At 43.5% G+C, this 13,063-nt stretch overlaps 1 protein-coding gene across 7 annotated transcripts in view; it reads left to right on the plus strand.

The window, feature by feature from the left end:
- The window catches only part of SH3PXD2A (SH3 and PX domains 2A), a 254,045-nt gene that overhangs the window by 217,800 nt on the left and 23,182 nt on the right, over positions 1-13,063 (plus strand). For 6 of the 7 annotated variants that reach the window (XM_048310590.1, XM_048310591.1, XM_048310592.1 and 3 more), the window contains one exon: positions 2,316-2,399. The exons of the other annotated variant lie outside the window; for it this stretch is intronic. In XM_048310590.1, coding sequence (XP_048166547.1) covers positions 2,316-2,399 — 84 coding nt within the window. The remainder of the gene's footprint in view (positions 1-2,315; positions 2,400-13,063) is intronic. 7 annotated transcript variants of the gene reach the window in all.

The following is a 13,063-nucleotide window of genomic DNA, read 5'->3' on the forward strand; positions in this document are numbered from 1 at the left end:
ATAGTCTGTTCCCTGAGAAAGACAGACAGAAGTGTTTCCTCCCTGCGCCTGAGCTTGTACAACATTTTCATCTGGGTGAAGGCAGACAGCTGATTGTTACCTGGGCCTGTGTTCAGAGCAATGTGATCTTGCAAGGCTTGGAAAACAATCAGAAAGCAATCTAAAGAAACATTTAACAGATACAGGAGCTGATAAAGTAAACATGTTAACATAATCTCTGGAAAGGTGTAGACACTTTTTAATAAGCAACCTTTCTGGTGACTGTGGCATGGCCAACCAAGTCCAAGTTTGGGATCAAATGGCAAAATTCAGTATTGTTAAGGAGGAAAAAACCCTGGCTCGTACAAAAGCATCACTGTAGTATAAAAGGGCTATCATTGGGGATCGCCATACATTGTGAGGACATGGTGTGGAGGGTCTGTGTGACCCACTGTTTTCAAGGGGTGTTCCTGGATGGCTAAATCCTCCAAACTCCCAGTGTGAGAAGGAGCAAGATGACTACTCTGTATTGGCACCTTAAGCCGGTTTCTACCCCTTCTGCACCTCTCCATCCTGCAAGCCTTTACACTCAGCATTTCATTTCTTCCTTTCTTGTATAGAAACCTCCTAACACAGGCAGTCTTACTGCAACTTAACTTCTCTCTCTGCTATAATCTGTGTGTCTGGTGAGGTGTCCTATGTTGTCTCTTGTGTAGCATGCGTGTAACTGGCAGTCTAATGTCCTTGTGATTTGGGGAAAGTCACCAGGTTAAATCTGCTCATCTTTTGTCCCTCCATGGGCTTCCAAGAGGATCACTGATTTCCATGAGCCAAAACCACAGCTATCTGTAATCTTGAGATTCGGCGCCTCTGAAAATTTATGGTTGGTTTTTGACCAATATGGGATCAAAGGGGAAGTATAGAGTACCACAGACTAGATAATGTACCTGTTCAACACCATTCATCACACCTCCACTTAGGACAGGGTAGAAAGGTTTGGGCCTTACAGCAAAGGAAAAATTGAGGAGAGTGAGCTGGATGTAAAAGTCTGGTCTAAGTCCCTGACAGATAACCAAGGACAAAAAGTCAAAAACCACTCTTTGGTGAAATTATTTTTTTTTCTTGTCCAGCTAATGATTTCCCAATCAAATAATTTTGCTGTGCCTGATTGTCTACAGAACACAGTTCTAAAAGACAACGGTGTCTACTCCGCTATAAGGGTATATTCCCTAAATAAGTGCACATATGCAGAATTGAATTATTATGAATGATTTGATATCAAAGTTTATGAACAGCTTCCAGCATCACTAGTAAAATGATTCTGTTTGCACTTCAGCTATTACTACCTTGCAATATTTTGCATTGCTTTGCAGCAGCACCAAGCACCCTTGCAGTTGTTTCCAAATTAGGATGGAAGCCCTTGAATGGAAAAAATGGAAGTGTTTGTCTGTGTTTCTGTGCCAGTCTAATGGTTCCAGTGTCTTTCACACCTGTACAGGCAGAAGAAACTGAGTACAGATCTAAGTATGTGGTCCAGAAAACAAGTGGTGTCCTCTGTGCACAGCTGCTCTCACAGTGCCATTTCCATAAGTGTCTTGTCTTTGTTTATACTTCAGGCATAAGTTATCGTTTGAGTGTGTAACTAATACTCAGTCCTGGCTTGTTAGCTTCTCGAGCCTGCTCAATAATTGCAAGGTTAGTTTTTTTCCTTATATTGTAATCTGTATATTAGAAGTTTTGATCATGAGAACCAGCTGTGGTAATGAATGGAAGTCATGTCTTGCAAGCATGTCAGACACTTTTCACTTGGGTTCAGTTCCTGAGTGCTGCTGTTATGAAGCAACTTACATAAGAGTTTGTGGGTTTGTTTACAGTGTGATAATTTTGCTTAGAGAGGTTTAGAGCCCTGTTGGGTTTGATGTCATATGCAATAGACTGAATTCCCCAAAGATAATGCAGCTGAATTAGGAGATGCAACAGCAATGATGATGTGTCCTGCCACTGCACTCTCCTTGGACAAGTGTCTTTAGTTGTGCAGCTTATTTTGGAATGTGTATGTGGTTTTGATTTTTTTATTATAAGTACTATTTTTTGAGAAGCCAATAGCAAGAGTGGCAATTTGTGACAGTTCTGCGTGGCTCACATCGCACAAGCTCAAGAAGTTAACTTGTTCCACTGTACTGTATAAACTAAAAGCATCTGCATCCCACCTAACCCATTCCCACTAACAAGACCAGTGCTTGTAAATACCATGTTTTGTTTTTATTCCTCACCCTCCCATCATTTTTTTTTCTTTCTTTTTCCCTTGTTTTGTTTCCATCCATGTTCCAAACTAGTTTCTAAGCGACGCAAGGCTCACCTGAGGCGCCTGGACCGGCGATGGACGCTGGGCGGGATAGTCAACAGGCAGCAGAGCCGAGGTGAATGCATAGCCTCCTATGGCACCAGCCACTCAGGGGGCACCAAAAGCCCCACTGCAGCTTCGTGTGTCGGGACCTGCATCTTTGGCACTCTGGTAGTGAGGGGCCGCAGCTCCAGAGTTCAGATGTGGATGTTGGATGCGGCAGCTTGAGGGTGTCTTGGAGCCAGGATTAGGCACCCCAGGAGCTGGTAACCAAGGGTAGCTCTGCAGTCTGGCTCCTTGTGCTGTTGGGGAAGCTCACATCTGTTGTGTTTTAACTTTGGGCATTTTTGTCCCCAGTCTTTCCTACCTCAGTAAGGACAAGTGATAGTTTCAGGGCTATTAAAATGAGTTGAATGCCAAAAAGCCATGGTCAGATGTGCACACTGGAAAAGTGTGTTGTGTGGAAAGATGAGAATTGTTCCAGTTTCAGTCCCCTCTCTTCCTTGTAAAGCAGTGCTTGGTACTAAAGAGAGACTTGACAACTTTTGGAAGTTTTTGACATCATTCCTAGGTGTTTAGAATACCACCACTAGCAGCATTTTAGTTGGTTTGGTTTGGGTTTTTCTTAGCTTTTGCTGGTCTAACAGTGAGTATGGCAGGGTAGAGGGGAACACCTTGTGTTTGGGTGAGTCTGCGTTTGGGTAAAGTCCGAGAAGCCTTCCAAACCAAGTATTTCTTAAGTGCAGGTGAATCATCTTTCCCAGAGCAAAGGTACCCCTATTTATATCCCGATCCACTTGCAAAATCATGCAGATGTGTTCATTGCACTTTGGAAAGGAAAGGGGGAACAAAGCACCATTTGCACCTCTGTGTAACTTTCAGACAACCTTACTGAGAGAATGGATCCAAATGTAAGCGCAAGAGATGATTCCCAGTTGATGGAAAGGTGCCTTTTCCCATGGAGGAGAGAAGGTGCTTTTAAAGTGGCAGATTTACCTTCTGGATTTGATGATGGTACTATGTGTAGCCTCCTGTGTCTCAAGGACACCCAGCTTTTCAGTGGCCCTTTAACCTTGTTTCAAATTGTTATTGAGGAAACAAAACCAAAAAGATCTGTGTTCTTCCTGCCAGAGCTTGACCCTGCAGCAACTGGAACTACTTTCAGAAGACAAGGTCTTGCTTCTCAGCCACCAAATGCACTCCGAAGGCACCAAAAAACCATCATAAGCACACATACTGTCTTGGGGGGAAAGAAAGTCTGCTTGTTTCTGTGCCCCAACAGTTTGGGAGCTACTTATTTTGCTTTGTCAAACTCTGTCAGATGCTTCCTGGCAATTTAACTGTGAGAATTTATGGGAATCTGTTTTCTAAACAATTTATTTACTGGTGAAAACAAATGCATTCTTTCATATTCATACAATATTGCAAACAAAGCTCCATAAAATATTAAGACTGCATAACCAGTCCCTTAACAGTCAGCTGGTAAGACTCAAGGACCTAAGCTGCATTCCCAAGTTTTTCCTCTTGCATTCTGATACCCACCATCTGTGTGCATCTTCTCCAGACGTGCCCTCTGACTGCTGTCAGTGTTCTCCTTGGCAGTCTTCCCCACTATAGGCTCCCCTAATCCTTCCATCCTTGCCTTTTTCTTGCTTCATTACAGTTTCTTCCCTATTAGGCCCAAGCAGGCCTGGGGTTTTGAGTGTGTTGGAGAATATGTGATTTATCTCAGACTGAATCTTGGCACTTGAACTTGGCACAAACTTCAGCAATCTGTGATTCTGTCCAAGGTTTGGGGCACCCTCTGTGACTGAGCTGCTTCTATAAGGTCTCTCCAATGTATTTCAGCTACAGCTAGCCAGGCTGGCTAAAAATAGGCTGTTGAATGTCATCAGAAATGATAGGTTGGGGAACTCTTACAAGAGCAGGCTTATTGGAAGTAAAGAAAGTGATTTGAATAAATGGGCACAAGTTGGAGACAGTGGCTTCATGATCTGGCAGAGCTGCAGCCTGTACAGACATCTATGCCTTCCAAACTGCAGTTGTTGAAAGTATGAGTTTCTCTGGGTGTCCAGCCTGCTGTTCTCTAACAGAGCACAGTTTATATGAGGTCAGGAGAGTTTTTTGCCCTTCTTCCCCTCCCATCCCAGCCCAAAAGACTTTTAACAAGGCCAAATTTGGGTGGGTTTGCACTGAAATGTCATGAAGTGTTCATATGCACCCCCCTGCCAACCTTCAAGTCCTTGCTCCAAAGCACAGAAGAACTCAAGTTGTTCAAACAGGACGTTGCCAGAATTGTTCAACACAAGCAGAACAGCTTCCCCTTCCCCACTTGGCCTCTTCCTTGGAAACAAACTCAATTAAGCATTTTGGCTGAAATTCTTCCCACCCAGCAATATTCTGCTTGAAATAGTCCTGCTGCTGGAAGAGGGTTAGCTCCTGGAGTTCACTGGAGTTTAAAAGCAAGCTGTAAAGGATGCTTCTCTTTGTATTTACGCTTGAGTACCACTAATAAGCATTTTTATCAGGTAGGTCTGTGATAGAATCACCTTAAGGCTAGAACCAAAGGATTGAGCATTGTTTCTGAAGGGCAGAATTTTCGAAGTGACTTGAATATTAGAAGCACCAGGAAAGCCTGAGTGCAGAAAGGAAGAGTGCTTGCTTCCCTGTTAGACTGCCTGATGGGGGAGAATTATTAGGGGTAGCATATGGCTTATTTATTTCTACCCTTTCCAAAGCTGTTTGAGGAGGCTAGGCATCTCTGACCTCCAGATATTTGGAAGCAGTGTGTCTGTGAATAAGAAACATGAAAGACAAATTATTGAATATCATGGGTAGTGCTCCTTTTTTAAAACTGAAAAAAGTCTGCAAGGGGAACAGCTGTAGTCTGTTTCTACAAAGAGAAGCAGATGACTTTTGTTGCTGAACTTTTCTCTTTAAAATGGTCTGTGGTGTGCCCAGATCTAAGAGATTACATTGGTTTATGTTTCTTATGTAGCTGCAAAGCTTGCTTTTTTTTTAATGTTAAATGTGGTACATTCTCTAAACATTTTCCTATACATTCTGAAACTCCAGTAATACAAATGTGGGTTGTGAGGAGAAGCCTGAAAGTTTGTAGTTTTCCTCAGTCTTGACACTCGTTAGACCTGCTACAGAGTTCTTGTTTTGTACACGGTTAAATAGTAATTCTACACATACATTTATTTGGAACTTCCCCTGGAAAGGAACTTAGGATTGTTTTCAGGCTAATTTAATGAAAAGTCATTTGTGCTTGTACAGTTTGATTGGTAAAATTGGGAGGTTACATGCCTGTCTTCTATGCCAAATATCTAAGTTATTGCTGCTTTGGTTTTGTGCCCAGTGTTTTCAACTGGAGCTGTTAGAATGCAGGAAAGCACTTTAAAGTTATTCATAACAGCAGTATAGTGACATGTGGGCTGAATTTCTGCCAAATGAGCCTATTATTTAGGGGTAGCTCCTAGCACAAGGAATAAGCTATTCATTGAAAGAGTTAAAAGTTAGAACTTCCCACTGCTTGCCTGTCTTAGGGAGAGAGGGAGCTTGATGGGGAAAGGCAGCGTGTAGAGGGAAGGCAACCATGTAACCCAGTGGTCTTGATACTTGAACCTCATCCTGAGTCGGTCTTGATACTGGAACCCCATGTCCTAGCCCAGGTGGGTGGTTCTGCAGCCAGTTTTGTAGCTGCATCTCACCAGAGCTGTTCTGCCCTCTTTGGCAGTCCCCTCCATGGGACTTCTCCCTTTGTTTTCACTCTTCCCTCCTTGTGCTTGATGGAGATGAAATGTTTGTCACTCACAGCAGAAGGCTGTGAGTGGCATTGCTGTGCTAAATCAAACCAGCACAGAGCAGCTTCAGACTTAGTTTGTTCTCTTCTTTGGTTGGGTTTTTTTTTCTTTTTCATTTTTTTTCTTTTGTTTGGTTTGGGTTTTTTTTAACTCAGTTCTCCAAGGAAAGTAGTAAATGTTTATTGCTCCTTGCTTGGTTGAAGTAAGAGCATGCGCAATACAAAACTGTTCAGAAGAAATGTCATTGTTGTTCTTTTCTATCTGTTGTCACAAGGTTTTCTGTTATTTAAGACAAAAAAGGCAGGGAGGGGAAGAGGGACAAAGGCTGAAGAGCTCCTGTCTGCAGATGAACACATTTGATAACTGTTGACAGTCACTCTCTCTCTGCATATTTAGGCAAGTAAAACAAAGTCCATGTTGAATTAATGCATCACTTTCTGGAACAGCAAGACTTTTTCCAGAAGCAGGTCTGACAAATGGGGGGGTGGAGCGGAGGAGTGGGGGAGGGAAAACACAGATTGCTGACAGAGGGGAAAGTATTTTGGAAGAAAATTCTTCTGTGGTTTGGAAGATGTGGGTTTGGGGCTGTTGCATTTTGCTGAGAAATCATTAATTGGCTAATTTCTAGTCCGGTTCCCCCCATCCCTACCCTTACTGGCATATCAAACCAGGATGGGGTCACAGAAAGCTGGGGGCATGTACAAGCACCAACTGAGCAAAGGAAATTACTCCCTTATTTGGTTGGCTCCTGAAGTGCTGCAGATAATTTCCACGCTTCCTAATGGAGGCAGAAAAGAGCAAACTTAGAAAATAGAGGTGAAGGAAAGGAATGTGAAATGGGGTGCTCAGAACTTGGAAGCAGAAATGTCTGAGCACTGGCTGTTTGCCTGGGAAAGATGAGACTGATTGTGCAGAGCTGGAAACGTGCTTTAGCTGCTTAAAGGCAAGGCTCCTGTCCTAAACAGTTTACAGCCTAAACAAAGATCTGTGCATCAAAGGAACGTGGGCAAGGGGCGATTTGGGATGAATATTTTTGCAACCAAAGGGGTTTTCACGGTGCAAAATGGTACTTATTCAGTATTTTTAAAAGCTTTTAGAGAAGGACTAAAACTAAGCTTGTTTGGTAAGGCAGGAAATCGGGGTAGGTAAGGCTTATTTTAGGAAGGATTTGAGAGTTTCAGGTTATTTGATAGCACTGAGGAAGAAGCCTGCTCAGGTTGATGAGGCATCATATGAAAGGCATGAGGCTGAGTGGGGAAAGATCACAGAATTTGAAGGAGTGGGAAATGCACGTGAACACATGAGTGTGCGTAGTAGGATATTAAAGCAAGGCACAGCACACAGGCTTGAAAATTCAAGATGGAACAACTGAATGGGGAATGCACTTGGCAGGAGTCTGGTTAAAGTGCCAGAGTACTGCTGTGCCAAAAGCCTTCTGCAAGAGCAGTGTGTGCTGAAAGGCTGGGGAGGGAGCAAAGCAGGCAGGAGGTGGCTGTGCAAATGAGTTGTTGAAGGGCCAGATTGGGGCTTTGGCAGTCAGGAGCAGCAATGGTGGAGGACTTTGAAAATGTTGGGGCAAGTCTATCACATGGGTGATAGACTAGGAGGAATCTGAAATAATCAGTGCCAAGGGAATCAGGAAGATGGAATAAGGAGGATTTGGAAAGCGCTACTGAAGCTCTGTGTTACAACTCAAGCAGTAAAACCATAGGGCTGCTTTCCTTGACCTGACATTAAGTATAAATCCAGACAGCCAGAGAAGGGACCAAGTTGCCTTTTCAAGACACCTCGTAACTTCAGTGTAGTGTCTGTGTGCACAGTCACACATGTAAAATACAGAATTGTGGTTTGACAGGTGGGATTGGAGGAGCCTCAAAGGCTGTCAAGTTCAGTGTCTTGCTTTGTCAGCCAGGTAGGTTTAATTTCTTTAGTAGGGAATGGAGTTTCATCTTAGCTGTCCTGAGGTTTTTCCTGTGGGAGAGGTGTCCTAACAGGTCACCTGATATGGAAAATGCCATAACCAATGCCTAAAAATTCTTCTGAGATTCCCCTTTTACTACTTGACAGAAACACATCAGGTGAAGCAAAAGAAAACTTACTTGGAAATAGTTTGTTTAAAGGGAATGTGTTGGAATGTACCCAACTGCTCACTATTTACAAGCTGAAATCCTACACAAAGGGAAAGAACACAAAGCACAGTTGTCAAGGTCTGCGATTATCCAAAAATAATTGTCATTGGCATTAAGTCCTCCTAAAATTTAAGAAGTAAAATGTGTCATCCCTCATTTTTCTGCAGCCAGTATGTTGTATCACAGCCAGTGAACAGGCTGGGCAAGACAGAACAAATGTTTCAGTCCTCATTACACTATGACTGCAGAGGTGACCTGTAGCTACTTGATGAGCGTTGCCAAGGTGCCTACAGGTCATCTTGCTCTGCTGTCAATCATACATAGCTGTGTTATAAATTCTTTTTATGTGAAAAGTTGCACTTCATTAAGCTGCATCTTAAAATCGGTCGGACAAGAAACATGGGCATGCTTAAACTGTCCTAGCCAGGTTTTAGATCAAGTTTTGTATAGGTTGCCTTGACTCTGCTCTGCGTTCAAAAAGTGGTTTTAAAGTAGCTTTTTAATTTTAGAGCTACTGATGTTTACGTGTAGGAAAGGCCTCAGCTTGGCAAAACACTGTGATGTTGGTGGAGGAACACGAAATGGTTGTGTTCTTGGTTTGGTAGGTTTTTTTAGTTTTCTTTTCTTTTTGCTTCTTTTGTCCTCTTCTAGTGGTTGCAGGACATTAGGTGTTAGCAGCTTGTGAAAGAGTGATCCATAACTCTCAAACACCAGTGACTTCCTTGTACCAGGTCTGTTGTGTACTTCTGCATAGACCTTGTAGTGTATGTGGCTGTAATGCAGGGCACTGGACAGCTCAAATCCTTCATCCTGTCTATGCGCACACCTTCCAGCTGGACAGCCCTACCTGTGCTACATTTTATGGGGGGAAATCTTTGTTGCTAGAGAAAGCCCTCTCTGTATTATTGTGGGATGTTCCAAGGACATGGGTACTGTTCTCTGCTGTCCATGCTGTTTTCCCAGTGATCCACCAAGATCTGTCCCTATATTTTGGTCCCAATTCTCTACTGTATTTGTTCAGGAGATTTTAGGTAGAACCAGAGCAAAATAGAAGCCTGCCTTTATTTGGGAAGGAGGAAAGGAAAGAGGAGAAAAATAGACTGATAGGGAATTGAGGCTTTGGAATAAATAGTGGACTGAGCACTGGGCTGCCAGGAGGGCTGGGCAGAGCACAGCTACAGCAGCATGGTATGAGCTGGGTAGTTGAAATAGTGCAAAAATTCTGGTTGTGCATATTTTAAATAGTGTCTGTGTCTGGGGAGGAGAGAGAATGACACATACTCATCCCTTCCTCCCAACCTAAGTAGGTGCAGTTGGATAACGCATGATGGGACAGACTTGTATCGTAGCTCTTTGCCAAATGGGCTTTGCTTCTTCATGCGTGCCTTGTTTGGATTTAGGAGTGCAGCTCAATTTCCACAGAGGAACCTCCTTTAGCTCAGCTGGGGAAGGTGTCTTTGACCTGCAAATTAGCAGTAAAGAAATGTGAGTGAGGTTGGCTAATTGAGCAATTAACAGATCTCCGGATCTAAGAACAGGGCTGCCTTCTTGCCGTTTTCATCTCGAAGGGGGTAGGACTTTCATCCCATTGTTTCTAAATGCAACCTTTTAGCTGGCGTATGTGCTTTGTAGCATGTAGTAAAGTTTATTCTGCCCACTTGACCTCAACACTGAGGCTGATGTAACAGAAGCTGCAGCTGGGGAGTAAAATTATCCTTCTCTTTGGCTTGGTTTTTTTTTCCCCCCCGGTAATTCTTAAATCAAAACTTAATGAACCAAAATTATATGCTTTTGTATTCTCTGTAGATCTGGGCATATAACTTCAATAGTAGGTCTGGGATGGTTCACTGACTTCTGTTTTATACTATTGCCTGTCACAGCTGAATGAAACCAGCACGATATATCAGATTTGTCAGTGTAACTCAGAGCAGTGTCATTCTACTGTCTGATGCTCTGCTGATTCTCTCATGAAACCATTTATCTATTTTAAGTCTTCACAGCAACTTTACATATCAGTCATGAAGTGTCAAATATCTTCTCTTAAAGACTTTAGAATAATAATCTGATATGTTGAATGCTATTATCAGTCCTCTTCAGTGACACATCCACTGAAAGCTCCCCTGCTCCCTTCGGCAAATCTTGGTTTATATAAAGTGTCCACTGGCTAGAGATAATCTTTGAGAAACAAAACAGAATTTACACTTTGATTACAAGGGGGCCCATATCTCCAGAATACTGTTTAAGTTACAAACTTCATGTATGTTTGTGGTATCTCCTGCAGCATTGACAGAAACCAAACGTGTGTAATCTTGGAAATGTAATTTTTGCTGTCAAAGTACTTTGCAAGGGGAAATTGTAATGATGGCTTCCTGGCTTTTATCTGTAGGCTTAAAAATAGAGCTGCTAAACAAAAAAATATTGTGGGACCTTCTTTTCTAGAGTGGATTTTTAACACTTTGGATTGTCTTGCTTCATGGGAGATCCTTTTTCTCTCTCTTCCATCCCTATTTCCATGCACTCACTTTTTTTTATTTCCTCTCTATGGGGAGGAGTCACCTGAAGGGCTTTCCTCTCAAAAAGCAGTAGTCCTGAGTTGAAAGCCATAGGACTGAAGATGTAAGCAGTGAAGGTGCTCATGGACAGAATAAGACAGTGGCAGTTCAGAAGAGCCTTACTGTTTCTCCTGAATGATCAGCCTCCAGCGCTGTTGGTTTTGATGGGTGACCACTCACCCATCTCTGTCTCACATCCTCACAGAGATGTTTGGAAAGTTGTTTTGGAAGCTAGGAATGAGCACCCTATGCATGGTCATCTGCAGAAGAAGGGAAGCCACATCCCTGAAGAGTGAGACCACTGTGCCCAGCAAGAGGAGCTGAATAGCTGACTAGATGAAGCAGAGCCTGGTGTTTGTGTGGAGGAAAAATAGAATAAACACAGCAATTTCTGTGGGAGCTGTAGTGGCAAGGGTGATCTCTGACAGCCTGGGTTATAAAGCAGCTTTGGTATGGGGGAAAGAAAAAAAAGGGCTTTCTTCCAAGACTCAGCAAATATATGCTTAGCTCGGTATTGCTGTCCTAGAAACATCCCTGGAAGTGTCTGAAACAATGTATATCTGGACAGAGCAGCTCTGAACTTTCCCCTGGCCCCTTCAGGGGCAAGATCTAGCTGCCCAAGGGTCTTCTGCAGTTCAGTTTAGTGCTTTGCATGCAGTGGAAACCAGACATGTAGCTCCTTCTGCAGCAGGAAATTGAAAATAGAGGAGAAATTAGTCCAATTCTACCACACAGACCAGAAGCCTAACTAGGAAAGCTGTCCTGTCCTGTGATTTGGAAGCTGGGGTTTCATTTGCCAGGTTTCATTCATCAGGTTCCATCTCGTAGTGGAGTATTTCTGTGGGGAAGGTGTCATATGCTGATGGTGCTACTTAAAACTAGCTGGAATTTCTTACCAGTGATAAGCCAGTGAAGCAGCCCTTCTAGGGGAGTGCAGCAGAGAGTCTTTTCCTCTTGGTAGCAAAGGTTTTGACAGATTTTGCCCCATCAGAATTAGAAAGATCCAAATGTGACCAGTCAAGGGAACTCGACTTCAGAGATGTAGCTTTACTGAATTTGCTGCCATCAGATGCTCTGTCAACATTACTTTCCCCTTTCTGAGGTATTATTTCTTACTTTGTCTCAGTAAGGGCTTGTTTGAATTATTTTTCATTAAAGTTTCCGTGCTTCACCCAGCAACAAAATGCAGTTGAGCCACAAAACCAAACAGCTGCTTGGATCTGTTTTACTCTCTTAAAGGGTGTTTGCTTCAAGCTGCTGCAACCTGTTCGTGTTTCCTTTGTTCTGCAGTGATCAGGAGCTCTGGATTCACTTCATTTCCTGCCCATTCCTGTGCACTGGCAGCTCTCTGTTTGTTATTCCCTGCCTTGTTGTGACTGCTGGTAGAAAGTGCTAGGAAGGCTGGCTGGGGTGCACTGAATCACTTGCCTTCCTGCCTTTAATCTAGCTACAGAAACTCATGCTGTCACTGCGCTGTAGTTTGGGTTGAGGAGAGGGGTTTGGTGACACTTCCTGTGTCTGCTGCTGCAGAGGAAGGATGGTAGTTCAAGTTTTCAGTGCCAGGTGTAATTTTTTAAGCTCCAGAGGGAAAGGTTGACCTTGAGTGTGATGGGAATGCTGCACTAAATGGCTCCTGGGTAGGTGGAAGGAAGATGTTGACAAGTGTCTGTTCTGCTCTGTTTATTGGGTTGCTCTCAGCAAGTCTGCTTAAAACCTGTGCCCAGCTGGGAAGGGGATAGATGCTGGAGATGAATAGGGATGCTAAGTTTTTGGCTCAAACACCATACTTGAAATCCAGTCTGTGCTTTTGAAGTCTGTGTCTTAGTTCTGGCCCTCCTTCACCAGGGTCACACGTGCATTTCTCTGGAGTGAGGTTTAGCAAAAGTATGTTTGTAAAACACTTCACGACCCACGAATGCAAATGCTGTATCATCTCCTATCATTTGAAAACCTCTTTTGTTCTTTTGTCACGGTTTTCTTACTGTTTCAAGCTCGTTGCTGTAGACCTATGCTGCTTGGGAGGTGCAAGTAGAGCAGTGTGCTGGGCCAGCCCCTCTGGGCTGGGGAGATGTGTCCCTGTGGGGATGCAGCACTCGGGTTTCAGTAACACAATGCTTTGTGCAGCCATGTGCGTGTGCAAAGAGCCAACTGGCTGCAGCTCCCGCGGTGACGCTCGGCTGATTTGGCAGCCGGGTTGATTCTGTCAAGTTACAGTATGGGAGTTAAGTCCAGCTTCAAATCCTCTCCCTTACC

Source organism: Corvus hawaiiensis, chromosome 8, assembly GCF_020740725.1.
Source record: "Corvus hawaiiensis isolate bCorHaw1 chromosome 8, bCorHaw1.pri.cur, whole genome shotgun sequence".
Taxonomy (NCBI): domain Eukaryota; kingdom Metazoa; phylum Chordata; class Aves; order Passeriformes; family Corvidae; genus Corvus; species Corvus hawaiiensis.